This window comes from Scomber scombrus, chromosome 19, assembly GCF_963691925.1.
Source record: "Scomber scombrus chromosome 19, fScoSco1.1, whole genome shotgun sequence".
Taxonomy (NCBI): domain Eukaryota; kingdom Metazoa; phylum Chordata; class Actinopteri; order Scombriformes; family Scombridae; genus Scomber; species Scomber scombrus.
The window spans coordinates 19,861,501-19,889,350 of record NC_084988.1 but is presented as its reverse complement, the minus strand read 5'-3'; the positions used below and the strand labels follow the sequence as shown (position 1 = coordinate 19,889,350).

General features: G+C 36.1%; 2 protein-coding genes across 2 annotated transcripts; both read right to left on the bottom strand.

Moving 5' to 3' along the window:
• Positions 1–370: 370 nt before the first annotated feature.
• Positions 371–11,223, bottom strand: LOC134001148 (calpain-2 catalytic subunit-like). The gene is made up of 20 exons (XM_062440714.1): positions 10,987–11,223; positions 10,385–10,454; positions 9,678–9,796; positions 9,315–9,448; positions 9,029–9,203; positions 7,854–7,928; positions 7,671–7,756; positions 6,822–6,890; positions 6,247–6,407; positions 5,268–5,452; positions 4,551–4,753; positions 4,361–4,409; positions 4,121–4,189; positions 3,257–3,314; positions 3,097–3,158; positions 1,918–1,986; positions 1,659–1,737; positions 1,191–1,307; positions 699–751; positions 371–397 (listed from the first exon to the last, which is right to left on the bottom strand). The coding sequence occupies exons 1-20, from the start codon at positions 11,221–11,223 to the stop codon at positions 371–373; spliced, it is 2,097 nt and encodes a 698-aa protein (XP_062296698.1).
• Positions 11,224–16,203: 4,980 nt separating this feature from the next.
• Positions 16,204–26,830, bottom strand: LOC134001111 (calpain-1 catalytic subunit-like). The gene is made up of 21 exons (XM_062440670.1): positions 26,594–26,830; positions 23,941–24,010; positions 23,740–23,858; positions 22,984–23,117; positions 22,728–22,902; positions 21,769–21,843; positions 21,557–21,642; positions 21,037–21,111; positions 20,417–20,577; positions 19,290–19,447; positions 18,728–18,739; positions 18,401–18,609; positions 18,211–18,247; positions 17,975–18,043; positions 17,545–17,602; positions 17,363–17,424; positions 17,081–17,149; positions 16,884–16,962; positions 16,577–16,693; positions 16,421–16,473; positions 16,204–16,230 (listed from the first exon to the last, which is right to left on the bottom strand). Exons 1-21 carry the CDS (start codon positions 26,828–26,830, stop codon positions 16,204–16,206), a joined length of 2,082 nt encoding a protein of 693 aa, XP_062296654.1.
• Positions 26,831–27,850: the final 1,020 nt, after the last annotated feature.

Below are 27,850 nucleotides of genomic sequence, written 5' to 3'. Positions count from 1 at the left end.
CTTATACTTTCACATTACTACATTTCAAAGTACATTAAGTGTAACAATATACACATTTAATGATTTCATATACATTTTGTGTCATGATCCAATGATCTAGATGTGAATTCAATTTAACTCTATTTGTAAATATTGAATGTATGACACATACAGTAAGCAAGGTTGCCAGATGTCATTGCTGTTGTGAGTAGCATGTCTGTGACATTTTTATGTGCCTCTCATTTGTTTTCCCGCTCTGCTTTGTAGTGGGGAAGTGACAGACATAGTAATTGGATAACAAGAGGGATGACAGTTTACATACCCTTACCAGAACATTTTGTATTGATTTTCCTTTCACAACATCTGTAAATCCAGTAGTTCATCCTCTCTCTCACGTGTACATTGAAATGTACATCCACTGCAAATAGAGAATGGATAAATTATTAATGTGCTTCAAACATATTACACCAAAAATCATTTTTTTTGTCTTTTATTTAATCACAGAAGACAGAAAACTAGCTCAAGCAAGACATATTTCCTGAAAAAGACATTCAAAACACTGAGGACTTGAAGACTTACATTGCATATTAGTACAATTGCCAAAAAAGTATTCTCCTCCCTGTTTTAAATCAGCTGTGCAGGTTGCAAACATTTAAAAACCTTAAATCACCTACAAAAACTTGAAGACATTCATAACATCTATGAGGAACTCTCATTACCTCTGATTGACGAAGAGTCAAAGTCATTCCATCGGACAACTGCTTGAACACTCCTAATAAGAAAATACACACATGGTTTAATTGTTAAGACAATGAGTGAAACATAATACAGCATCTGTCACATGCAATGACACAAGTTAAACATCACTGTAACAAAGTCACCATGGTCCAGTCATAGGGAGGGCCCATAAAAGCCTATAATTAAATTATTGTTTTTGACTACTGCTATGACATTTTACACTATTAGCATTGTAACTCAACTATTACTGTCGGCTGAATTAAAGGTTAGAGTAGACTTTCTGTGGAAGTGTTCTAAAAACTGGGTATTCTACAGGTCTGAAATGTTTACTATGTGTTTTAAACTCCAAGGAGGAATAACATTTTTTGCTGACCCTACAATAGGGCATTACTGACAAACTCAGTTACAAACAACACTTCACAATTTATAGTTACTGCTTGAAGTGTTGTCTACAGATATCCAAATGTACGTACTGCTCATGCAATCAAAGCGAAGGATCAGACTGATGAAGTTCTCCAGCGTTATGTGTCCAGAGGAGGCACCGTACCGCAGAGCCAACAAATCCAGCACGTCATCGCTGGCCTTCTTTCCTGATCAACACACATAGGACAAAAGTTAAGATATGACTTTTATGAGGGCTGGATCTCAAACACTGGACGGACCATTTTCATGGGAGACATTTTGGAAAAGCATGTGTAAATATTATAATTAATAATGGCTGAATTCTGCTTTGAAAATTGCTTCGAAATAACGTTCCTGCCTTACTGGCTCACACACTTGAATAAAACAGACCTATTGTTAATACTATTAGTAACATCTGTGCGTTTCTTACTATGACAAGTTGAAAATGGATTATTCAAAATGAAAATCAGCTGGAATCTGCTTGAATTAATTAAATATTAATTTATAATCATAATCATAAAAAAAGGTGGTTATTTTACCTGTTGCCATGAATGCATTCCTCAGCTCACGCAGTGACAGTGTCCCTGTTTTCGAAACATCAGTAAGGAAGAAAATTTCCTGGTAAAATACAAGAGATTTAATGATGTGAAACTCTGATCAGGAATATCTTTCATTTCTAAATCAGAAAGCACCTGCGTTAATGGTTGAATCAGCAGACTCACAAAGATGTGTATATAACTTTAAGGAGGTCACAAGTAATTTATCTTTGTTTAATTTTAACTTCAACTTTCCATTTACCTTGTATTTGAGAATCTTGTTCCACAGACGAACAAATTCATCACCGTTCAGCTTGCCAGTGATTGATGACTTTTTACACCAACATTAAGGTATCAGAACTGTACTTCAGTCAGGAGCGCTGTGGCTCTGAACTGGACCTCCTTGCCCCAGAGCAATGGCACAAAAACCCAGGTACACAACAGAGCATGCAATAATTGCAAGAAGAGACAACAGAAGTGACATTGTTTAATCAGACATAGCCTGGAAGGAGGTGTTGGGGTTATAGGTGGGTTGCAAGTGGGTTGCATAAGAAGCAGCAAGGGTATGCAAACTGAAGCAGCATTAAGTAACGCTGTGGTGAATATACTGTTTCATGCCTGAGCTTGTGTTGTTGTTTGTTCACCAAAAGTGCAGGCAGGTTTCGACATGTATACTAGTTATCTGAAGAAGGCTTGCAGTTATCATGGAGTTCAGATACAGCAAGTACCTTTTGCTCATTGGATAACATGTATTTGAGCATTGCACAAACCAATTAGCTGTGTGTGGTTAATTGGTGTATTGTATATATTTATGCCTTCAATGTAAATATAAGAGTAGTGAGTGTTCAATATTTTTATATGTTTAACTTGTTAGACTAGATGGCAACATGTGGCAGTTTGCCAGTGACTACTATTTCTCATATTTGGAACATATTTGTTTTCATTATAACTGTGCCTTGACATATTGCAGTGGTATTATTACCTAGTGTAAGAATCTGGTATAAAACTCCTACAAGGAAATATAATTTTTCTAGGTTTTCCATTTTCTGACTAATTGTATCAATATGTTGTATTGATACCCTTGTGGACAAAGTTTATTGAGACTTATTTATTAAGACTTTCAGTGTAACTAATTGATTGTAAATTGTTATTTTGAGATTTCTGTACTTCTTTCTTCTTCTAAAAATCACAAACATTATCAAGTGTAAACCTGTACAATCTTCAAGTAAAGTACAATAAACCTTTAAGAGGCGTCTTTTAACGTCTTCAGACAGATATATCACAGGATTACAAACTCCACAACAAGTGATACTTATGAAGAGATCCCAAACTACCCCAGACTACATTTACTGTGAGCGGTTGTTTTTTAAGCAAAGTAACTGTTGAATGAAGTAAAAAGGGAAAATAATAAAACAATTTAATATGAATAAAAAGAGGATACATCCAACAGAGCGACCATGCTGCGACAGGCATCAATGGTGAAGCCTCCAGATTTCAAGTCTCCTAGATAAAAATGAAAAAAATTATTTTTAAAAATTGCTGAATTTTATTTTTTTTTAGCTAATATGCTGTCAAGCCTTGAAGAGTTTTCCAGTCCAAACCTTGAAGGATTTTTTCATTCAGAATGTTCTGGAGCTGCTCAGCATCCACTTCCTCATACTGGACATGAAATGAAAAGAAAATAAGAAAACAGTGGTGAATTTCTGCCTTGTAAGCTTTAAAGGTATACTTTGCAGGATTTGTCAGTTGGCGTTTGCAGACACACAGCATTCAAAGTTGGCCCCACTTACCTGCCTCAATTAAGTGACAGAGAGAGAGAGAGAAAGAGACAAAGACAGAGAGAGCAGCAGTGGTTGATAGGCTAGAGAGCTAGAGAGTAAATGAAGAAAGCGAGTGGTGCAGACCTGTAGCTCTTTATACATCCATGACACAAACACAGAGAGCAGAGCAAAGGAGATAGATGGAAAGAGCGATGTACCCTGGTCACACCCTGTACATTGTTACAGGCTAACACACAACCACTGCTGATGCCCAGAAATGTCCAGAACACAGCAAAAATAAGAAGAAAATAAGAAGGCAGTCTCTGTAGATAAATACACAACCACACACTTCTACTGGGTCATAAGTGATGATTAACGAGCGTTCTGTCAGCTACAAATTGAAAGAATAAAACAAATGTCTCCAACCCTTCCAGGAAATACTTATTTTGTACTACGGTTGGGTTGTCATGATCACTGTTTCATAATTGCGGTTGAATTTATTTGAAAGGAAATAATAGAAGGCTACACCATTTGGGTCTGACAGAAATCAAATAGATGTAATTGAAAACAGTATAAATCATGATTCTATGCCAATTATAACAATTATAATTCTTCATTCAGCAGATCAGTAGACTCAAAGGAGGAGAGACATATTAAGAATCAAGTCAAAATTAAATTATATATTGATTAAGACACACAAATTACCTTGTCAGAGAATTGACGGAAAAACTCTCTCTTATTGTCATCATCCCCTCCAATTTCAGTTGGTGAGAACTGTAAATGAGTGTTTTAACTCCAGATTAAAAATACATGGGGATTGTACACTTTAGCTCAAATACTATCAATGTAATCAATAAAAGAGAGCAAACAACATAACAGCAATAAGAAAATTAATAGAAATATTGACTGTATTTTTTTTAATTTTTAAAAAAAAATCTCACACACCTGTGCTTCCACTTCGTCATGGTCATGATTATGGCGTCCAGAATTCTCACTGAAGGGATAGACAACAGACATAAGGTACAGTTCTTGTGGCACTGGTGCATTTTTCTAATTTAAAGACTTTTAATATGTAGAGTATGACATGTACATTGACTTTATGTCTACTCAATTTAAAGGCTAATTAGTGACTTACTGGACATGGGTCTCAGACTTGGAGACGATTGTCACGATGAAGGACGCTGTCTCATTGGCGTTGAAGGTGGATGGCACAATCAAGTATTCACCAGGTTTCAGCGTGAAGAACTCCATCACCTCACGTGCATTCATGTAGGTTTTACTTTGGGCGACAGCCATGTGTGTGCTAAAGAAAGAGGCTGGGAACTTCCCCTTCTGAGCCTTGAACTGTAACAACGGTAAATAATTAGATATCCAATTTCTGATTTGTATACTTAGTACAAATATTTAAATACACATGTTACTTACTTCATCAGTCACCTTTGAGGAAATCAGTAGAAAATGTGTTCATGTTTGGGGGGAAAAAACAATTAGTTTAATCAAATTTTGAAGTGAAATCATGACATATTTAAAATAGGGAAATAATACAATCGATAACCATGGAATTGATCTTCACTTTGGAGGTTTATGGGGATTTATTTACAAAATTTATAGTGAAATTACAAGCATGTAGGTGTGAGCATGCTTGATCCTGTGATATTGTTTTGTAGTCGAAATGTGTTGAGTGACATGCGACACAAAACTAATTATAGGCAAAGTTTCCTTTCAGCTAACTTTTTAGATTAGCAGTAATATTTCAGTACATTCAACACTGTTGACAAAATGGCTGTTTTCAGCAGCTACTTTCCATGTCCATGCATGATATATCCATAATAGTCCACACACTGACAGAAACAATAAAAGTCATATTTACCTCAAATACAGAGAATCCAATGTGGAGATTCTGTACCAGGCGTCTGTTTCTTTTGTCTGGCTTTTGCATGAGAGACACCAGCATGTTTTTATCGCCCTGTTTGCTACCACATTCATTTAGCAGTTGATCAATGTTGACTCGATACTGGGGGTTAGTCCAGAAGCTGTCTGGAAGAAGAAAACAATTTTGCACTTTACAATTTTGCCAAGAGTCAGGTTAATCTGTTCATTGGTTTAAAAAGGAAATCTAATTCTTAAACTGTATAATTAAGCAGAAAGCAAAGCTAACCAACCAGACATGAATGTTCTTAATCAAAATGGGGGATTGGATGGAACAGTTATTTTATCTATTACTGAATGTACCATTGCTTATAACTATAAAGCATGTTTGTGGAATGTTTCCATATTCTGTTCTATATACCATCTAAAGACCTGCAATTTACATGTTCAAATTTGTGGAGTGTTACTTTGTAATATTTCTACTATCAAGTATATATGTCCCATTGTTGTCCAAAATTAACTAAAAACACATCAGTACATCACAGTGTTGCACCGAGTGAGATGATTCTAATAATGATAAACATTGCCACTGTAGTTTATTTGGACCTAATCCCACATACATCCTGCTATGAATACTCAAAAAACACACCAAATCCACAGCTGAAAATAGATCCCAATAAATACACCATTTCCCCTGTTTGACTAACATTTGCTTTAGCCTATTTAAAAAATTAACCCCTTTATAAAGATTTAAAGTGGGAATTGATGACTTTTAGGATGAGGGCCATACAGCCAAGATCAGAAAGTATTGAAACAAATTATTGGTTTTGATTCTCATGGGATTTGTTGACAGTAACAGAAGTACACAATATCACTAACTTTATCTACACTTTATGTACACCATAGTCATTGGCAGGTGCCTTTCATGGTGCAGTTTTAAAGACCAGATATCCTGGAAATACCAATGTTGTTCATGCATCCTCCAGCAGTGGTTCCTGCAACCCATCTGCCTTCGTATGAGGAGGTCTTCCAATGGCAGGAGCTGCTCCCATCAAGGAAGTCGGGACACAGACAGCAGATGTCAAGATCAGAGTAAAAGTTACAGAAGTCTTCCATGGTCATCCTGTTGAAATAAGACATTACTCTAGTTATTTTTATACACAGCTTTTTCTGACTGTGATGCTGAAAAGTCTAAAGCATGGTTAAAATCAAAACTATTTATAGATTAGTAATAAATAATAATTGAATTATAATGGCCCTCTTGCCTACCGCAGGGATGTTGTTAATAAAAAAAAGTGTATCGTTGAGTGAGAATATACATATATATATATATATACCTGGTAACCTGTAGTTTTCGTAAAACTGTTTTTAAATACAAACTAGTTTTAAGTGTGTATCCTTACGCAATCAAAGGTTGAAACAATAATTACTTTAATATTCACTGACAATTTTAATTTTCTGCATTTTATCAGTATGTCATAGAAAATATTTGACATCCGGACTCTTAGAGATGACTGTTACATTTTTTCATTCTTACCAAAACTCTCCGTCATCACCTACTACGATCTGACTATCTTCAGGGCTCACAGTTTTCCACAAAGGTGACCTTGGGAGAAAAAGGGAGGAAGGGAGGAGCAGGCATCATTATCAGCTGTTATTAAATTTAATAGGGAAGTTACAACACATTAGTTTGAAAAATAATTTAAATGCTGTTGAGAGACCAAACAGATCACACTGTGGTTGTACTGGGGAGATACTACATACCACCACCACCACTACTACTACTACTATTATAGTATATTATGCTATAGTTTCCACATCATAGAATTTTCAAGGCAAAGCGTTTTATGCTAGGGCTAGGAGATGTTGTATTGATATCAACAAGCTGCATTTGCTATGCAACAAAACTTGCCAAGACTTGGTTTGCTCAAACTGCACAAACCAGTATTTGAAAACTATCAACATAATGGAAATAGGTAAAGGGTGTCAGGATTACTGTTAGCACTGTAATACAATAGACTGAAATGTATCCAACTGTTGAAAACAACAACACCTTCCTGGTCACATTTCACTTCTTTCCAGCTGACACAATCAGTTTACATAAGCAAGATTATTATGATCAAATAACCATAAACAGGCTTCTCATGGCTCTGTTCCAAATGTCCTGAAACTCCTTTATAGTTGTAGTACAATATACTGTTGTAGATATTCTACTTTATCAAGAAACAGAACAAATTAGTAACAACAGCTTGTACACGAGAGACCAAGAAGCCATCATTATGGTATTTTCTCATTGTAAAATAATCTCAAAAATAATCTCCTCTTCTGTGGCAGCAAACTAGAGCCATCACTTTGTGAAACATTCACTAATAGGAGTTGTTCTTACTTATCACTCCAGTCTCCTTTCCACTCGCCTTGGCCCCAGGGGTTCCACAAACGCACCAGGCTTACGTTTTGCCCTCTGCTTTTCAACTAACCAGAAAACACAGCAGAAAACACCAATGTTTATTGACCTTTTATAACCTTTATATTTACCATCAGACGAGTGTTTACAAATGCTATTCTTTACCTGTTTGACACCTGTCACAGCGTAGGCATGGCCTTGGACCAATCCATTTGGTAATACAGTGTTGGCAGATGTGTCCTGCAAGACATAGATTCAGCATCATTGTAGTCTTGCACAAATGATTTCAAGAAGAAGAATTTAACAGAGGACTTAAATTAGATTTTTATATGAGATAAACAGATGTACATACAATTTCAATCCTACTACAAACAAAACATTGATGCCAGTGAATAAACTAAGCATACTTAAACCCTCTATATACGTAATTGTGATTTATATAATTGTGATCATTGTGAAATTATCTGCCTAAAAGTTAACCATTAGCTATGCAAATTAATTAAATAAACACGTCTTCTACAATTTAGCAAAACAAAGCCAATACAACTGGAAGGAAGTTATGTGTTGCAAACAATAATTCTGTGAAGACTTATCTAAAATGAACTGGACTGTTTGTGCGAGTGGCATCAGCTTTCACGTATAATTGGATTGCACCTATTCAAAACCTGAACCTCATCCTGTCACCAGCCCATAATCTTCATTTAGAGAAAATCAATTTCTCTCACTATTCATAATTCATATTCATAGTTTGTACTCATTTCACAATTTTAAGAGGCCAGGCCTGTAATATTGAGATCCTACAGTTCCTCTCTGGACCAGTTTAGAAAATTAAGTCTATACAGATTAATATGGAACAGACAAAAATAAACTAAATGACAACAAGACCTTGATCTTTTTATTATTTTTATTTGAATTCATCCTATTTTTTTCTATGGCTATTTTGTATTCAAATTTTAAGTATTCCAATTGTTTAATCCTCCAAAGAAATATCAAATATTTGAGAAAAAATATATACCGAAGGCAACACACTTAATTTGATCATCATGCCTTATAAATATCAATGAAAAACAAAGAAAGCAGCAGTATATCTCTCACCTCTCATGAGACAGTAGCTATCAGTTATGATTAGCAGTTAGCACTGTCACTATAGTTATGCACAAAGAATTTGTTAATTTCCTGAGTTTTCATGCATTATTTCATTATGACTGGCAAGTGAAAATGTTGGCAGCATGAAAGGTCCATTACCAGACTAGGGCTGCTACTACCATGCAAAACATTAATTTACAAAAAATTGTTGAAGTTATTTTAAAACACAATATTAGGATGCTATTTTTGCTTACCCCCTGGGGTGTGCCACAACCCATCAGTGACTTGGATTTTCCAGCTCTGTACATCAACTCCCACAGGTTTGGAGGGGGTTTTGACAGCTCGATACATATGTGAACGCCACCAGTGAAGTCCACCAAAGCCTCAGCAGGTGTTCCAGCATTCATGTCTGAATAGGAACCACACACCCTGAAACAAGTGGATTTGAAATTACTTTCACAGACTCTCCGAAAGTAAGACAAATCTCATAGTGAGGAAACACATTTTATGACTGAGAACCAATATACTGATTATTCATACTTGGCATAGGCTTTCTCCAGCAAAGCAGGCCAGAATTCATTTGGGTCATTGGAGTGAACGAAGATTAGTCTGCCATTGATTGTTGGTAGCTTATCATCAATGACAACATCCACCCACCTTCCGAATCTCCAGAACTGAAAGGTTTAGAAAAGAGAGAACATGTTTTATAGCAAGATTACTATGTACCATTTTGTACAGGAATGAAAATGCTAATTTTAATGCTTTTATTAAGGACACTTAAAGCATTATGCTAAATTCTTTACCTTTATTACAGTATATTAAAGAAATTATGTTTTCCATACAATTGAATACAATAAAATTTAATTGATCATGTGTAGCTTCATTATTGCTTTGTGTATTTACCCTAAAGTGGAAGATTCCACTGTATTCCTCATCAAAGTTTTGCTCAAGAGGAACAACTTGCCCAAGGATATGCTTCTGGAATGTCAGAGCTCCAATAGATGCAAGAAACCAGCAGTTTCCTGAAGTAAAAGATGTTGCAATGGGTTGTGAGAAAGGTGTGCTATTCAGGCATGGCATTAAAATGTGTATAGACAGATTAGAAACAACTGAGAATTGCGTAACATAGTCAGGGGTCAGAAAACATCTGGGGTACAATGTAAGTAGCGGCTGTATGTTGTACCACATTAACTTAGTTCTTGTAGTTGAAAAATACCTAACGCTTGCTGTCTCAAACTATGAAAGGGAAAGTGCAGATTGAATCCCACATCCACCCCACCCTGGAAAACACTGTAGCCTATTGACTATTCCACTCCCGGCTGTTCAAAAGTGGTTAAAAGGTGATATATACACACATACACATAAACAAAATCCAATATGTAAACTACTGAACAGTAAGGAACTAAAAATCTGTGGATTGATAAACTCCAAACTACAGTACAGTACTAAGTATACAAAGTTTTACTCTAATTTATGCTGCACAACTGCTATCACAAAATCTTTCTCCTGTACTTTTGACTGCTTTCTGACCCTTGTCATGATGTGCATATCAAGATGGAATTGCTAAGACACCAATTAATGGATTGTTTTTCATAAAACATTTTTCCTACCAACAATGCCTTGACCAAAGTCAAACCTCGAGACCCCATCAACAATAAGAGATGGATTGGAAGACATTTTCTGAAACAAAGGAATCGTGGACAAAATAAAACTTGTAAAAGGTTAGGCAAACATTTTATACTAACACTGAATCAAATTATTCAGTGATGTTTATGTATAAGAGTTACTAGTACTGTTGCTATAACTGAGAATAAACACCATGCTTTGTGGTTTACAAGCTTACATTCAATATGTGGCCAGAAAGAGAAATCTAAAGAGACGATTATGCTTCTCTTTTTCTGCTTGAGTAAGTTGCCATAAGGTCAAAAATGATTTGATACAGCTATAGAATTCATATCATATGAATTTAGTTATGACCAAAACACAACATAAGCTACTTGTTTGTTTGTTGAAAAACTAGAAAAAACAGTGAAGTCACAGTTATTAAGATTCTGCAAGTCTTAAGTCTGGCTGTGTCAATTTTTATTTTAGTTTGGTTTGTCTTTACAACTTCTCTCTGTTGGTTTTAGACTATGATCATGTGTTTGTTTAACCATCAACATGTATTATGATATGGGATCACAGTTGCATTTTCAGCCAATAAAACACTTACCCCTGGTCTCAGCCACTCCACTTGAGACATTTGAGAAGGGTTCAGTAAATCCTTGCCGATGGACCTTCTGTCAGGAGGGAACATATCATCGATGTACCTTACGTTTCGGCCGGCACAATACTGTTTCAGCTGCTGGAAGTCTTGGTTGAGGAATCTCTCAGGGTTGGTGGTGGACCCATAGCCATTTTTCTTGTGGCGTGCATTGATGATGCTCATACATACACCCGAAGTAGGCATTGCTGCAGTGTTTGAGCTCTGTTCAGGAGAAGGGGATCAAGAAAAATCTTGAAAGGTTTGCTTATACAATTCTAGAAATACAAAAGACTGTAAATCAGTAGTATAGTTTGTAGAAATGTGGCTCACAAACAGATAAATGAACATTTATGTTTTAGGTGTATAACATTCATCTATTTATGTGATTGAAGAAATCCCATTTATTATGATTCAAACACAACATCACACCAAAAAATTGATTATTGTAATCTACACGGATCCATGAGTTCTGAATTTTCATATGATTTCTGACCCTAGATCGTCTATGACAAGTAAGTTTGGCCTCGGGCCAATTTGTTTCTAAGCCATTAGATGGCGGTCCAGAGCATAATCAAAGACTAATGCAAAAATGTAAATGTGTATAATTTTAATTTTGCTTTGTTACGCATAACACTATTATTCGACATAGGATACTTTTACTCTCAAAATGATTCCTTAGCATCCGTGACCTCAAGTCATATGTCACAATTAAGCAGATTCTTTTATGCTTTTATTCATCAATGGCAATGTTTTACATAAAATGAAAGCTGTTGTTGTGCTGTTGAACGTAACCGCTGTGAAACAATCAGAAAATAATGTTTTATTGATCTGGTTCATTGGCTTTCTCTGTGCCAGCGGTCCCTGTCCCACCATGCCAGTGTTGACCTGGCTCTGTGCAGCCGGATCTGTAGCTTTTATACAGGTGCAGTATTCCTGCCTTGAATGGCCCACAGTCAATATTTATTATTTATTTACTGCAGTGTTTTTGTTTAGTTTTTTCTTTCTTCACCACACATAGCATGTTGGCTATTTCAGCACTATTTCCTGTCTACCTTTTTATCTTCATTACACACAAAGCATTGCTATTTCAGCAAGGCGCAATCCACTACCTGCGGCACGTTGTCATAAAATAAAATAAAATAAAATAAAAATCAGTTTATCAGAATCTGGCTGGCCATTATTGTTGGTGGGCCAGTTTTGGCCCGTGGTCTGGCCTCTGATCTATGAAACATTATCTACACATATGATCCACACATAACATAAAGTTTTAACTCATCCGTCACCACAACCTGATTCATGGTGTGTGTGTGTGTGTACAGAGCTCTCTGTGAAGGCAGTCTTTCCTCCTGACTTTTGTACTCCTCCCTTTGTTGCAGCAAATGTCATGCATTGCCTGCAGGTAGTGCTGGTAGAAAGGAGGGGCTGGTTTGTCTCAGCCATCAGCTATGTTTGCAAGAATTTAGCAGGATTTAAGATACGTGTCAAACTCAGATAAACAGGATACATACACACAGCTTTCATGTTATTAGCTTAACAACCATGCTGTAGTTGTGTAAAACATACTGGCTGGTGGTGAACGGGACACAGCTGGCAAAGCAGATGAAAATATTTGCTTTATTGTCATCATATGATGTATAACGAAATTTTCGAAGGCATCTCAGCGGTTTCTACAAGATCATGCTTGTTGAGCAGGTGGTTTGATTAAATACTTAAGTACTGGTTTTGTTGCACTATAAGTAACAAGTGCTGTCAACTTGACCAAAACCACATCACATTTTCACATCTTGCATTCCTCCACTTCCCCCTCCCCTGTCGAAAAAACCTCCTGTATTTCGAAACCTAAATGTTGGAAGGTAAATACCATGGATTACAAGATTAACTTTGCAGTACCCACACTCCTCTGATAATCTTGTTGTATTGCCAATTTGGATATAAAACAACATTGCACAACTACAGCAGTTGGCCAAAACATCCCGCTAACATGCAAGTTCAGCAAATAACAAAAAGGTAGATCTGATTCAGAGTGTATGTACTATAACTAGTTTAACTGTTCTCTGTATACAAACCCCCACTGTGGTCTTGTGGATGTACACACTACATATTTTCTTTCATGACAAAAACTGAGACCACAGCTATGACAATATTGCAAGTTGCTAAACTGTAAATGAAAGTTTAAATCTGCCCGTTTTAAAATGTTTTAAAGAAGACCTTACCTCAGTCGCCAGAGAGATAGAGAGAGAGTGAGTATGGAGTCTGGGTGGACCAGCAAGTCAGAGAGAAGAGATGTCAGTCCTTATATAGTGCCTGTACACGCCCGAGGCTACTCATGTCAATGTATAATCTTTGACTCTCTACCTGTCTATGCATGAATAGGACACAAATTTGCATTTAAAGAACTTTTGTGTGCGTGTTGAATAATTACCTATTGTTTATGTTAAGCTATCGTTCTTCCACATACTGGTTTTTCTTTCATCCTCAATACACTTGGCTCCTTTCCATGAGTGTGTTATGATGACTGTGAGAAATGTCAAAGTACATGGATTGGTACATGGATTGGACAACTGCCACTGCAAGTGCCACAATATCTCCATTCTTATTGACTAATTTGGCCCAGAAGACTGCTGGCATGGGACCAAGCCCTCACCAAAACAACATCACTGAAAATATCTTTTAACCTTCTGACACGCATCTAAAGGTTAAAAGTGTTGTGCAATAAAGCTGTCTGTGTAGCTGTTTGTACATTTGACTTCACTGCATCCATCTGAGGGCTACAGCTAGGTACTTTAAAATAACACAGTGTCATTTTATAACATTTGGTTATAGATGCATTTATGCATTGCTTTGGAGTAAAACAATGAATAAATACCAGAAAATAATTAGAAGTTTATCGAAGAAATAGCCTAAATCACAGCCATTCAAGATAGCTGTCATGTCTGTCAAGTTTCTGTTTGCTTTTGCACATCTCATGTTTATGTCTTGTCTTTCCTGTTTTTTATGTTGAAATCACTAACCCTCTGTCTCTGTTCTAGATTTACTTCCTGCACGCCCTTCCCCCGTCCTGTCACACCTGCTCCCTGATTGTTCTCCCCACCTGTTTCCCATCTTCCCTCATTACCTCTTGTACTTTACCTTGTGTCTCTCACAGTCTTGTTGCCAGTTCGTTGTACCTCACAGTCCTCGTCCCAGCTCTTATTATAGACCAAGCCATAGCCTGTTTCAAGCCATAGCCTGTTTTCGTGTTTTGACCCTGCTTGCCCCTTTGACCTGCCTTTTGCCTCTCGATTTGGAAACTTCTGCCTACCTGACTGCCTGCCCGTGTACCGAACCCTGCCTGGTAATAAACCTGCCTTTCTTGCCTGAACCTGCTGTGTTGAGAATTTGTGTCCTCCCGTTCTACGCTCCTAGTTCATGACAATAGCTGACCTACCTAACAACTTTTTAAATTGGCATTTCAGCTAAAACTACTCATCACCACTTTAAATTACAACATGTTAACATTGATTGCATGGTTCCCTGCAAAAAAAGGGGCTAAATTTCAATAAGGTTTACGTAATCTTCTCATTTGTGCCAATATAGCCTATATTGTGCTAGTATTCATAGTTTGTAGAAATAAGCCTCTCAAAAGAAGAGTTAGTTTTAGGTGCATAACAGTCATTCATGTACAGTACCGGTCAAAAGTTTGGACACACTTTCTCATTCACATCAATGAGAAAGCGTGTTCAAACGTTTTCCTGTAAAATTACACAGTGCCATACTTTTTACCTTTGGCCATACCAGTGTTAAACTAAGATTTTGAAATGTCAGTAATGCAGCTATTTATGAAAGACTGCAATTCACAATCATAACAAACACACTAAGACATGCACTCTACTACTTTGTTTTCACAATAAACACTGAGGCCACACTTATAACACTACTGCAATTTGCTAAACTATACGTTTTATAGTTAGTTAATTAGTTTTATGTTTTAAAGAAATTCTTAACCTTTCCTAACTAAACACTGAGGGAAACTGTGGAGTCTAGGTGGACCAGGAAGTATGATAGAATAGGCTTTAGTTCTTTTATCATGCTTGCACACACCTGAGACTACAAATGTCAGCACATGATCCCTGACATTCCACCTGTCTATACATGAATAAAAACCAAAATGACCTTTAATTGAATGAACCTGTGCATACATGTTGATACATTGATTCTGCCCTGCCTTGTTCAAATGTGAACAACATCCACTTGCAATCTAATTCTAGCACCATTATCTCTACAGGTAAGTACAGAAAATAGATCACTCATGGCTGCAGGCAGACCTGCTATGTCATGAGTCCAAAAATATCTTTTCTACTCAGGAAAGTCACAAAATTTCACATTTTTAAAAGAAAACTTAAGTGGGACTTGTGTGCAAGTTGCGTTGCCACACAGTTTGAGGTTGGTCCATCAATATCCTCAGGCTAATGTATTGTTTTCAGCACAATAAAAGGCACAATAGGCAAATAGTTTTACGACCAAGGTCAAACCGGTACAACACTGCACTTAAGTTTAGTTAAGTCTTTTATTACTCATAAGCTGAACTTCAGTATCTATTTCAAAGCAAACAGCGAGGTCTTTGTTTTTATCTAAGAGTTTCTATTGAAGTATTGTGTGATTAAAGGTCATAATGTATTAATAATTATTAATACAGTCTTTGAAAACATTGCAGAAGAGGAGGATTACAAGCGTGTCCAGCCTGAATCATACAAGTGACCCAAGTACTCACATTCTCTGTAAGTAGTTGCTTTTTCCTCTTTATTGAAAAATTGTCATGTAAATGGTCAACTGGGCTTTTCAGTCCTTGCTCTTTGTTGTTTAAAATGAGGCCATTTCTTACACTGAAACGAACAAATGTTTTTAATAAAGCACAGAGCGAAGAGGTAAACCTTCTACTACAACATTCAAACATTATTTATACAAAGATATCTTAGCTTCACATGTTACAGGATTGAATATTTTTTCTGAACAGTATGTGTTACAATCAGCAGCAGCTATAAAAGAAAAGAAAATACTGTTTTGTTTCTTACTGTGTAATGGTTTATATGCATAAGAATATACCTTTTATTTCTCATGCACATTTCCAGATGATATTAAATGTTCTTTTGAAAAATTGGATTCTGTAAGTTCAAAAGATCTCTGCAGTACATCTCCTCTGCTGGGTTAAGTGTACATGTAAATGTACATCCACTGGGGGGAAAAAGAAGAGAGTATGAATGCACTGCAAAATGTACACAGCAGCTTTTGTAGCACTTGTTCAAAGCTTTTATCTATGACAATGTACAATGAATGAAGTTTAAATGCGTAATTTCATCCGAGACAAACTTTTACTAGTCTAGTTCAACAAACTCAAAGCTATCTTAATGATATGATTTATTACCTCTGACTCTTGAAGATTCAAAGATTTTCCATCAGACAACTGTTTGAAGATTTCTGTGGAGAAACACATGAATTGTAAATTTGAAATTGAATCAAAGAATCAAAGAAAAAGAAACTGTGAAGACAGTGGCTATCTGTTTGGGTCTGGGACACTTACTGTACATGCAGTCCAAGCGAAGGATCAGACTGATGAAGCTCTCCAGTGTCATGTGTCCAGAGGATGCACCGTAGCGCAGAGCCATCAAATTCAGCATGTCATCTGCGACACTTTTTCCTGCCCATCATACACAGTACAAGTTAGAAAAAGTTTGGGAACTATGAATATTTTGCACAAGCCATGTCCTGCTTTGAAAATGTATTTTTCTGTATGTATTTAATTAATAATAGCATTTTGTTTTCAGTTTTTTGTACGTCATTCATTAAGTTTATAATAAAGGGACTGAATGAATCGTCAGCTGGTCTACCTGTAGCCATGATTGCATTCCTCAGCTCGTTCAGGGACAGTGTTCCTGTTCGTGAAACATCTGTGCGGAAAAAAATTTCCTGGTAAAAGAAGAAAACAAAAACCGTGTTCAGGAAAATTCTCCAGATCTACATCTGGATGTACTTGATGCAGTAATGACTATCAGTAATAATTATTTGACTTCTTGGATCCATTCACCTTGTATGAGGCAACTTTATTCCACAGATGGACAAATTCCTCACCATTTAGTTTGCCAGTGATTGATGACTTTAACCCAAAATTAAGGTACATTCAAATCCAGTGATGTGTGTTATATCAACAAAAGGGCACTGTTTTCATTTACACTACTTACATGTATTAAGTAACAACAGTTAGGTGAGAAATTTTCCTTTTGCAAGTTAGCTTCATTTGAGAACATTTAAAAAAAAAAAAATGCAGTTTACTCCTATTAACAATGTCACATGCATAACAACAGGATACATCCATCAGAGCAACCATGCTGCGACAGGCATCAATGGTGAAACCTCCAGATTTCAAGTCTCCTAAATAAAAAGGGAAGAATTAGCATGAGATTGACTTTGGCAATATAGCAGTGTCATGCAGCATTTAAAAAAGATTATCACCATCTATTTTAATGTATTGAATGATGCTATTTGTCAAACCTTTCAGGAACTGTTCATTTAGCAGTCTCTGGAGCTGCTCAGCATCCACTTCTTCATACTAAAAATGAAATTAAAACAAGATGACTGTGGTGAGAATGAACAAGCTTTCCATCAGCTACAAGATTACTGAACAAAACGACTGTCCCCTCACCCAGACATAAAAGACGTCTACTGTAGTCAGGTAACCTATAGGCTTCTATAATTACTCATTACAAATATTTTATGTTAAGAAACCGAAATGATTGCATGCTACACCCAACAGGCTGATTATCATGTATGTTTAACACAATATTGCCATGTAAAGCTGGTGTTGCCTGATTGCATCTCTTCACAGACGTGTTAATCAGTGGACACGCCAAATATGAGGTTTCAAATTATTAAACTGACTAATGAGGTTATTTACTGAGACCTTTACTGAGACACGAGTTACCTTGTCAGAGTACTGGCGGAAATAGGATTTCTTATTTTCGTTCTCCTCTACACTTGCGACCTGTTTGAGCTGGGGCTTAAAATGAAAAGAGAAAGTAGAAAATAAATTGAGCCACTTATCAAATGCAATTGGCAAAGCATGTTTCACACATTTACACTGGTTATAAAATATATTTAAAAACATTTAACACAGTGGAATACTGGTTCAAAATTGTGATGTTGTTAAATATTATATACCTTTTCTGCTTCACGGTTAGGGTAACCAGAATTCTCACTGTGGGAATAACCAGAGCATTTTTCATGGGGTTAGTGTTTTTTTTTAACCTTTTCTTAATAACGGCAATGTATGCCTTGCAGATTATTTGCAGATAGTTGATTTACTGATACAGATAGTAAGACCAGCAGTGGCTAGAGAGAGTGTACATACTAGCCATGGGTCTCTGCCTTGGAGAGGATGGTCAGGAGGAAGGAGGCTGTGTCGTTGGGATTGAAGGTGGAAGGCACAATCACGTATTCACCAGGCTTCAGCATGATGAACTCCATCACATCACGTGCGTTCATGTAGGTTTTAGTTTGAGCGACAGGTGCACGAGTGCTGAAGAAAGAGGCTGGGAACTTCCCCATTTGTCCCTTGTCCTACATAAATACAATCAAATAATAATAAATAGACATTTAATACCCTGCAGGTTATACAAATACACAATGTAGAAGAATACTTATTGTGAAAAAGGATTGAGATAAAATGGTTTCTTACTTTTTCAGTCACCTTGGAGAAAGTCAGGGGAAATTTGTTCATGTTGGGGACAAAAATAAATGACATCAGCGTCAATTAAAATAATACATTATTATTTCATGCATACAGTTATTCAAAATGAAGAACAGACTCTGGCAAAGGCCTTAAACCTGCCTCACTACACAACTATTGTTTGTCTAAATGCAGGTTCCATTGCTTGATCTTAGTTGTCCCTTTATTGTGTTTGCTTTTGATTTACAGCAAACATACTTTGATTTAGAATATGGGCCACTGAAAAAGCTTAGATGTTTGTCTCTGTCAAAGGTTGAATGTCTGCTTTTCAAAACTAATGACAATTTCCAATTTATTATTTCCACTTTAGTTTGAGCAAAATATTTATTCATATTCATTAATTTCTTTATATATATTTTTTTGTATTTATTTGCTCTGTTTGATGTCTATGTATTACTGCTAGCTGTGAATCAAATTGCCCCCCAATAATAAAGACAGCTTGAGCTGTGAACCTTGGCACATCCATAATAGTCCACACAGTGTAACAGAAACAATAAAGGCCAATATTTACCTCATATATACCGAATCCAATATGGAGATTTTGGACCAGGCGTCTGTTTCTCTTGTCAGGCTTTTGCATGAGAGACACCAGCATGTTTTTCTCACCATCTTTCTCAAAGTTGTCCCCGTCAACCTTCACCCGATACTGTGGATTAGTCCAGAAACTGTCTGTACAGCAAAAAGAGACACTCATTTTATTTGCATTTTATAATTTTACAAAGAGTAGGGTTACTGATTTGATTGATTTATTAAGATAAAAACAAATTATTCTGTATTCTTATGTATCGTATGTATTGTATGATGAACTGAAAATTGAAGTTAAAAGCAATGCAAGGTTATCATCTAACTAATCTGTGCACTTAATCACAAAGTTGGAACTGTTATTAAAAATGTGTAAGATAAACTGTCACTGAATCTATCGCTATTTGTATTATACCCATACTACATTTTTATAAAATGTTTCTATATTCTGTAATATATAACATACAGAAGCAAATAGTTGCATATATGTTTAGCATTTACGCTCATATTGTGACAGTTTACATTTTATTGCAGATTTTTAGTTTAACTGCTCTGACATCATATGTAAAACAATGATCTCATCTTCACTTGCTTCAATGGCGCTCTTGCAAACATCTACCACTAACAAGTGAGCACTAGTTCATCCACACAATGCTAGAAAACCTAATTGTGTTATTATTATGTATTAATAGCCGGGCCTCATTTTCATGCAATCAAATTTATGTATGACAATAAATAATTCAGGTATAAATAGATATATTCTATCACTTAATTATTTATTTTTGTGGCAGTGAGTCAGTATGAAAATTGATCTGGTTGTTTTTCCACTCTCATTAAGTTCAGCTCTCCCTGAACAGAATGCTCCTCTGCTGCTTTTGAAGAAATGGTTTTTGCATTTTGCCTTTAAGTTTTGATTAACCATGTCTTATATAAAAGGAAAAATCAGTACAAACTCAGGTACAGATGATACTATTCTTTTCCACACCCAAATTTAACCTAAATTGCAAATGTATGTTTAATGTTGATATAGTCAAATCAAACACATGTATTTTAACACATTTGCTAGTATAGTAAAACAAACAATATGGATTTTATTTAATCTAATCCTGGAAGTACCTCTGTTATTTGTGCATCCTCCAGCAGTGGTTCCTGCAACCCATCTGCCTTCATACACTGAGGTCTTCCAATGACCGGAGGAGCCTCCATCAAGGAAGTCCGGACTCGTGCAGCAGATGTCAAGATCCACGTAGAATTTACAGAAGTCTTTCAGGGTCATCCTGTTGAAATCAGAGATTAACTTAGATAACACACAACATATGATGTGTTGCTAATATTTTTCAGCATCACACCATAAAACCCTAGTACTGTACTAGATCTCTAAAGGAAAAATGTTTCTTGCTTCTATCAGTTTGGGTAAGTGGTATAGATGAAATCTGTACAAACCTGCAACATTATTTAGAAGCTTACGAATAAAAATGAACTGTTGCATGATTAGTCAGTAACATCAGACTCATCATGATTCAAGCTGAAAGAATATTATTGTAAGAGCACACATAGCATTGTAAATGACCACTGATTTCCTGTACAAAAATAGAGATTGAAATTAGATGTCTCTCAATCCAAACTTAATTGTAAAATGAAAAACTGTGTGTTGTTGCTATATATGTGTGAGAGGGACTAAAACAAATGGATGCCTACAAAAGTTTCCTATGTTTGACAAATTTCAGCATACTTACCAAAACTCTCCATCATCGGCAACAGAAAGGCATTCTTCACGGTCTTGAGCACTCACAGTTTGCCACAAAGATGACCTTGAAGACAGTTTGTCATTTAAGTAAACAAACAAAACAAACAATGTTGTATAGTCAAATGCAAAAACAACAGTGTAAGATGCCTTCGGGGCCAGATATTAAAGGGGATTACTTCACTGCTGTAACAGGCAAAACCAGTTTAGAATAATGTGGGGTGGGGTGGAGTTCAAGGCATTAACTACAGAAATGTACAGAACATACCACTTAAGCACTTAAGTTATTATATTTCAAAAAAGCAATGACCCCTGGCTGTTAGCAACTGCTTGACTTTCAACTACTGTTAAAATATCTGTGTAGAGTGGTGGATTCTTAGGTAATATGTGTGGATGACAGAAAATGTATCTTCACTTTATCATTTGTCAGTGGAAATAATCTCAGTGTCTTTGGAACAGCAAACCTGAACCATCGCTTTGTGAAACAGTTAGTCAGTGGGAGTCGTTCTTACAGATCACTCCAATCTCCTTTCCACTCTCCTTTGCCCCAGGGGTTCCACAAACGCAACAGGTGTACTGGTTTCCCTTGACTCATCATCTAACCAGCAATCATCACAGGAGAAAGTAACGTTGTTATTTGACATAAATGTAAAATGCAGTTTACAAAAGCATGCTTAATAAGATGCTTATAACAGTTACTTCCAATTCCAAGTGTAGTGTTCACCTGTTTGACACCCGTGATAGTGTAGGCATGGCCTTGGACCAATCCATTTGGTAATACAGTGTTGTCAGATGTCTCCTGCAAGCCAAAGAAATTTATCATTGCTAAAAGTTTACCTGATTCATAAAATTACAAAAGTAAAGAAACTATGCAGTTTTTGTGTTGGGGACACAAATTAAGTGAGAGTAACTTTGTGGCTTTGTGTTACGTTTAAAGCAATATTTCAACATCGGAAGATATGCTTATTGGTTTTTTTCATGTTAGATGTGAAGATCGATGCACTAGACTAAATGTGAAGCTACTGCCAGCAGCCAGTTAGCTTAATTTAACTAACATAAAGACTATAAACAGGTGGAAACAGATAGATGGGCTCTGTCCAAAGTTAAATCCACCTACCAGCACCTCTAAACTTACTAATTAAAGGATAGGTTTACATTTTTCAAGTCTGTTTTATAATGGTGCTCACAATCCCATGTATAGGCCTACAATGAAACTGTGTTTGATCACTGTAATTGTCACTACTATCCATATCGTGAAGAGCTCCCTCGCAAATGTGAATCCATTTGGGGACAAAATCAGTACTCATTCTGTGTAAAAATGTATTCTGAAGTTCAGTTGAAGCTAATATGGGGGTTCAGCAGTCTGAGTTAGCCAATTCAAGTGGATATCATCCAAAGTAAAAAGCTATTGTAGAACAAAATGTGCTTTGTGTTAATATCTTTCCACCACATCTCAGCAATGCTGTTCAAGGAAACACAAAGGAATTTGAAGCATGTGAACCCATCATCATCTCTTCACATTTCAAGAGACCATGCTTGTTCTGCCTATTTGCATGCAATGAATCTAAAAGATTCACTGCTTTTTTTTATTTTGGATTTTTTTTTTTTTCAAGTTGAGGTTCAGTTCAGCATTTCTATGAATAGTCTATGTGCAAGTCACATAGAGTAAACACTTTTACTTACCCCTTGAGGTGTACCACAGCTCATCAGTGCTCTAGATTTGCCACTTCTGTACATCAGCTCCAACAGGTTTTGAGGGGGGTCTGACAGCTGGATACACATGTGAACACCACCAGTGAAGTCCATCATAGCCTCTGCAGGAGTTCCAGCACTCATGTCTTTGTAGGAACCACACACCCTGACACAATTGGGTGTGATATTTTTTATACATAATCCAAAAAATGACAAAACCGTGTGTAAGAGAAACAATGTTTCTTACTTGGCATAGGCTTTCTCCACCAAAGCAGGCCAGAATTCATTTGGGTCTTTGGATTGGACAAAGATAAGTCTTCCATTGACTGTTGGTAGCTTGTCATCAATGACAACATCCATCCACTTCCCAAATCTCCAAAACTGAACGAGTAACAGAAAATGAAAAGAAGAACATATTAAACTCTTTTGTTAAGTTTAGATCAACCCACAATTACTCACTGTTGACATGGTCTGCGTCAATACATCAATATATGGTCAATATATGGACAGAAATATTTGTTTTTTGTCATTGTTATTCATATTAGGTAATTAATCTCAGCAGATCATTTTGCCATAAATGTCATGTAGTCCATAAGAATTTGTAAAGTGACATATTTGTGTTGTTTTGGCTCTGTACACCTGCTTATTTGGAGGAGACAATGACAAAACTGCAAAATATCAGCTTTAATTTGAGGCTGTACATCCTTACTCTCTTAGAAACATAGTTATGTTAACATTCAGTGGTTTAATACTGATGGTTTGGGTACCATTGAGAAAAAGCTAGGATAGAGGTTGTTTCAGTGCACTATTTGCTGGAGTAGAACCAAACAATGAAAAGTGTGTCACGATCCGAAAAAATATGAAGTGCATTTTGCAGTGTAAACCATCATTTTAGGGTTTTCATAAATGCTAATGATGATATTGCATCACATTAATAGTTTGATATATTAAAGAAAAGCTGATTTCAATCATTGTTCCATAAAAATGTGCAATGTGTATTTACCCTGAAGTGGAACAGCCCACAGTACTCCTCACTGAACGTTTGCTCAAGAGGAACAACTTGCTGGAAGATCTCATTTTGGAATGTCAGAGCTCCGATCGACGCAAGAAACCAGCAGTTTCCTGTGGTAAATAATATTGTTTGTTCATCAGAGAGACAAGTAGGCATAACAGTAAAATATTATGGATGAAGAATTTTCCCTACCAAGTATTCCTTGACCAAAGTCAAACCTGGAGACTCCATCAAGCACAAAGTGTGGATCATTAGTAATTTTCTGAAACACAGGAAATAAAAAAATAAAAAAGATTTAACATGTTCACATTTTACTTACATACCCATATGAGCATTTCAATAATTATTGGCATTAATTACAGGTGCGGTAAGAACATTACATTATTACATTAAGAACTTTAACTTTACATTGGATTACATCATCTAAATTCTTTATGCTTTGTCTGTTTTAGTATTAATTGCAAAGTGATTCTGTTTTTATTAAATGTTATTACTTTTAGGTATTAAGCTATTAGGGCATTGCTTTCTAAAAAGGCCAAACATAAGGTTCAGCCCTGTAGAACCTGATAATGTAATAAAAAACCTTCATAACTAAAAAATGTAATAAAACCTGATAATGTAATAACTTCCTGATAATGTAATAAAGTGCATTTCCCAATAATGTAATAATCTCTGTACAGATGATGTGATACATTATTAAAGTAATAGGATGATATTACATTATTGGGTTATTAAGTGGCCCAATTAGTCTCTACATTAACAGTATTCAGGAGGAGGAGTCTCACAGGATTACGTCAAGAAGACACCTTGAATCAAGTCCAACAAATGAATTTGAATCACATGTCATTGATTGATATTTCTGAATATCAAGAAAATAGTCACAATCCTTTCACCCCATCACCCTTTGTCATGCTTCCAGATGAAATGTGGAAATTAATTATCAAACACACCCTTGAAATGGATAATGAGCATGTTGGGAACAATAAACAGAGTCTCTTGTCTCTTCAGTTACCTAGCCAGGTCTTACTTACCATGAATTTATATAAGAAATTCATTGGCTACCTGTCTGGGATTGGCTACAGAAAATGAATGTACCATCAGTATGATGAAGTTATAGAGAGGGTCTGGTCGCAGCAGTGGTGTGGCTTTGAAACTGAAGGAACTCTTTGCCAAGTGTTCTCATTGGATGACAGCATGGCTTGTGCTCAAGTATCTGAGTTATGGAAGATACCAAGTGAGAGATATATACTGGAAGTAGAAGAGCAGGGTGAGTTTATACCTATGCTTTATTTATTTTGGATATAATGTGTTTTGATGTCTCAAAATGTCTCAGAGTACTAATATCTTAATGTTCCTTCTTTTTTAAGGAGAGAGTATAGGAGGCCAGGACGCAGAAAGAAAGTTTAAATATAATCCAATTGTTATAGGATACTGATAGTCATTTAAGGATAAAGTTAACTATGTTGCATATACATTTCATGGTTTAAAACTTACTGTGTGTTGAAATGAAATAAAAATAATAAAATAAAATCCAAAAAATAAATTAAAAAATGTTGGATTTGGAGTCCATTGCCGTCTCCCAGGGAGGTTACCAGAGCTCAGAGCATGCAATGTTTGAATAGCACTGTGTAATATTACAGTTGCTTTCGTGAAATGTGTTTAGAGCCACTATACACTTTTCAAGCGTATATTTTAATATTACTGGAAAAACAAAAACAATCCATTCCCAAAACTTAAGAACATAATAGCTACAAACAGTGATGAAGACCAAGGTTGACCAGGGTTGATTGCCACCAGGTTATTGTCCTAAGCTCTACACAGGTTTAATGTTAATTAGGATTTAAGTTTAACACTAGCTGGATACTCAAGGCTCAGACATGAATCTTGGTGAAAAGAATACTGTCACCAGTAAATGTGCCCAGTTTCTAAACCTTTTACAATACAGATCTAGCGGCTGCCATAGACTCCAGTGGCAGAAGAAGTAAAGATGATTTAGGGCAAATATAAATATTAACAATAACAACAACAACAATAATAATAGGCAGAACGATAGTGGGTGGTCGCCTACACAGCTTCACCACTTGGCCCAAAATAACTGGTGGCCTTGGCTGAAGTTATGACAATATTGGGAAATTATTACATTATTAGGTTCTGTAATAAATAAGGTTAACCCAATAATGTAATAACCTCCCGTTAATGTAATAATGTATTACATCATCGGTATAGAGATGATTACATTATTGGGAAATGCACTTTATTACATTATCAAGAAGTTATTACATTATCAGGTTTTATTAATTTTTTTATTAAGTTATGAAGGTTTTTCATTAGATTATTGGGAGTTATTACATTATTGGGAAATTATTGCTTTAGATTATCAGATTCCCCACTGCAATAATGTTCCTAGTCATACACCATTATTATATCATGTTGAGAATTGTCAGGTTTCTTTTTAACTGCTGTTGTTGATACAAAATGAGAAGCTCTTTCAGTGTTTCCGGACATTCATTTATTCAGGAAACTGTAAGTAGGTCATATTTCTAGCCTCAGGCAGCAGCTAGTATGTCAGTTCAAAATATTTGAAAAGAAAACTTTACAGCCAATGTGTAACACACATAGTCAGACACCTGCCCTGCATTTTTTTGACATGTGGAGACTGACTCAAACACAAGACATGCAAATTTCACTCAAAAAAGCCTGTCAACCAGGTTGAGCTAAATTGTTAGATGCAATAGGTTGTTGTAGTCTGGTGACGGACTACAACAAATCACATGTTTGAGTCATCATCCAACATTTAGTGTGATACAGAATGTCTTCTGAAATATAACCCTTTCAAAACACTCACCGCTGGTCTCAGCCACTCCACCCGGGCCAAGTCAGAAGGGCTCAGTATCCCTTGGCCGATAGACTTTGCATCTGGGGGGAACATATCGTCTATGTACCTTACTCCTCGGATGAGACAGTACTGTTGCAGCTGCTTAAAGTCTTGATTGAGGAACTTCTCGGGTTTAGCGAGGCTCCCATAACCATCTTTCTTGTGACGAGCCTCTATGATGTTTAGACACACACCAGGAGGAGGCATTGCTGCAATGCTTGGATTCTGTTCAGGAACATTCACAAGAATTTTATGTTCTAAGTTTTGCTACACCAGTAGCTGTCATAACATCTTTAGTGCACTTGGGGATCTCTGCTAGAGGGATGAGCACCTGTCTTCCAAAGATATTCCCTCATTTGCTCCTTGTGTTGATCTCCCATAGGTGTTTAAGTACAGGTGCTTTCATCACATGGTAACTGAATGGTGTGATGAGTGTGAGAATATGATTAATCATATGCTGTGACCTATTTATCATTAACTGCTTATAGTGACATTTTTGACTTACAGTCAGTTGAGTTGAGATTTTTTATTTTTCTATTTGTAAGTATTACACTTAAGAATGGTCTTTAGCCTAATTGGATGTTAAGTACAAGACATTTATCAAATGACTTACTCCTACTTACAGTGTAATGTGATAGTTACTTTTCAGAAAAGGGAAGCAAAAAGAAAACTACTGTACTGTACATTGGAGCAGGAAAGAAATCCTGCTGCTGCAGATGAAATATTACATTGACAACTGCAGACAATAAAATAAAAAAAAAATAAAATTTCTTGCATTTGGCGCCCCATATAAATGATTTAAAAAGTGAAAAGTAGGGTCTTCAAATTAATTGCAAATAACAGGCTGAAACTTCACTGTTTTGAATTAAAGACATTGTGTCACTCAAAATTAATTCTATGGTGTACCATCACTTAAGAGAAAAAAAGATTTGTGCTGCAGTGATGTGAGGTGGAGTTGAAGGGGTTTTTAACTCTCATCTTTTACTTCTACACTTATTTTTGACACTTCACTAAGTACAAACATGTCACTTTTAGCATAAATGATTCACATTTATTTCACACTCATCATATCATTCAGTGACCCTTGAATGAAAGCACCTGTATTTCTCCACTTTTATTGAGCGTTCTCCTTATATTTGTCACCTGTCTGTAGTCAAACTTAATGATTTGTGTCAAATGTTTATAACATGCCAAAACTACTGTAGTCCATTAGAAAACAAATACTAT

What these genes read in the sequence shown, in the direction of transcription:
- LOC134001111 (XM_062440670.1), bottom strand. Translation starts at nt 26,830, where the DNA reads ATGCCTCCTCCTGGTGTGTGTCTAAACATCATAGAGGCTCGTCACAAG. An exon ending in TGGAGTGGCTGAGACCAGCG is followed by an intron (nt 24,011 to 26,593) that starts GTGAGTGTTTTG and finishes CCTGTGTTTCAG; the next exon opens with AAAATTACTAATGATCCACA. An exon ending in GTGGGCTGTTCCACTTCAGG is followed by an intron (nt 23,118 to 23,739) that starts GTAAATACACAT and finishes TTACTCGTTCAG; the next exon opens with TTTTGGAGATTTGGGAAGTG.
- LOC134001148 (XM_062440714.1), bottom strand. Translation starts at nt 11,223, where the DNA reads ATGCCTACTTCGGGTGTATGTATGAGCATCATCAATGCACGCCACAAG. An exon ending in TGGAGTGGCTGAGACCAGGG is followed by an intron (nt 10,455 to 10,986) that starts GTAAGTGTTTTA and finishes CCTTTGTTTCAG; the next exon opens with AAAATGTCTTCCAATCCATC. An exon ending in GGTGATGACGGAGAGTTTTG is followed by an intron (nt 6,408 to 6,821) that starts GTAAGAATGAAA and finishes TTATTTCAACAG; the next exon opens with GATGACCATGGAAGACTTCT.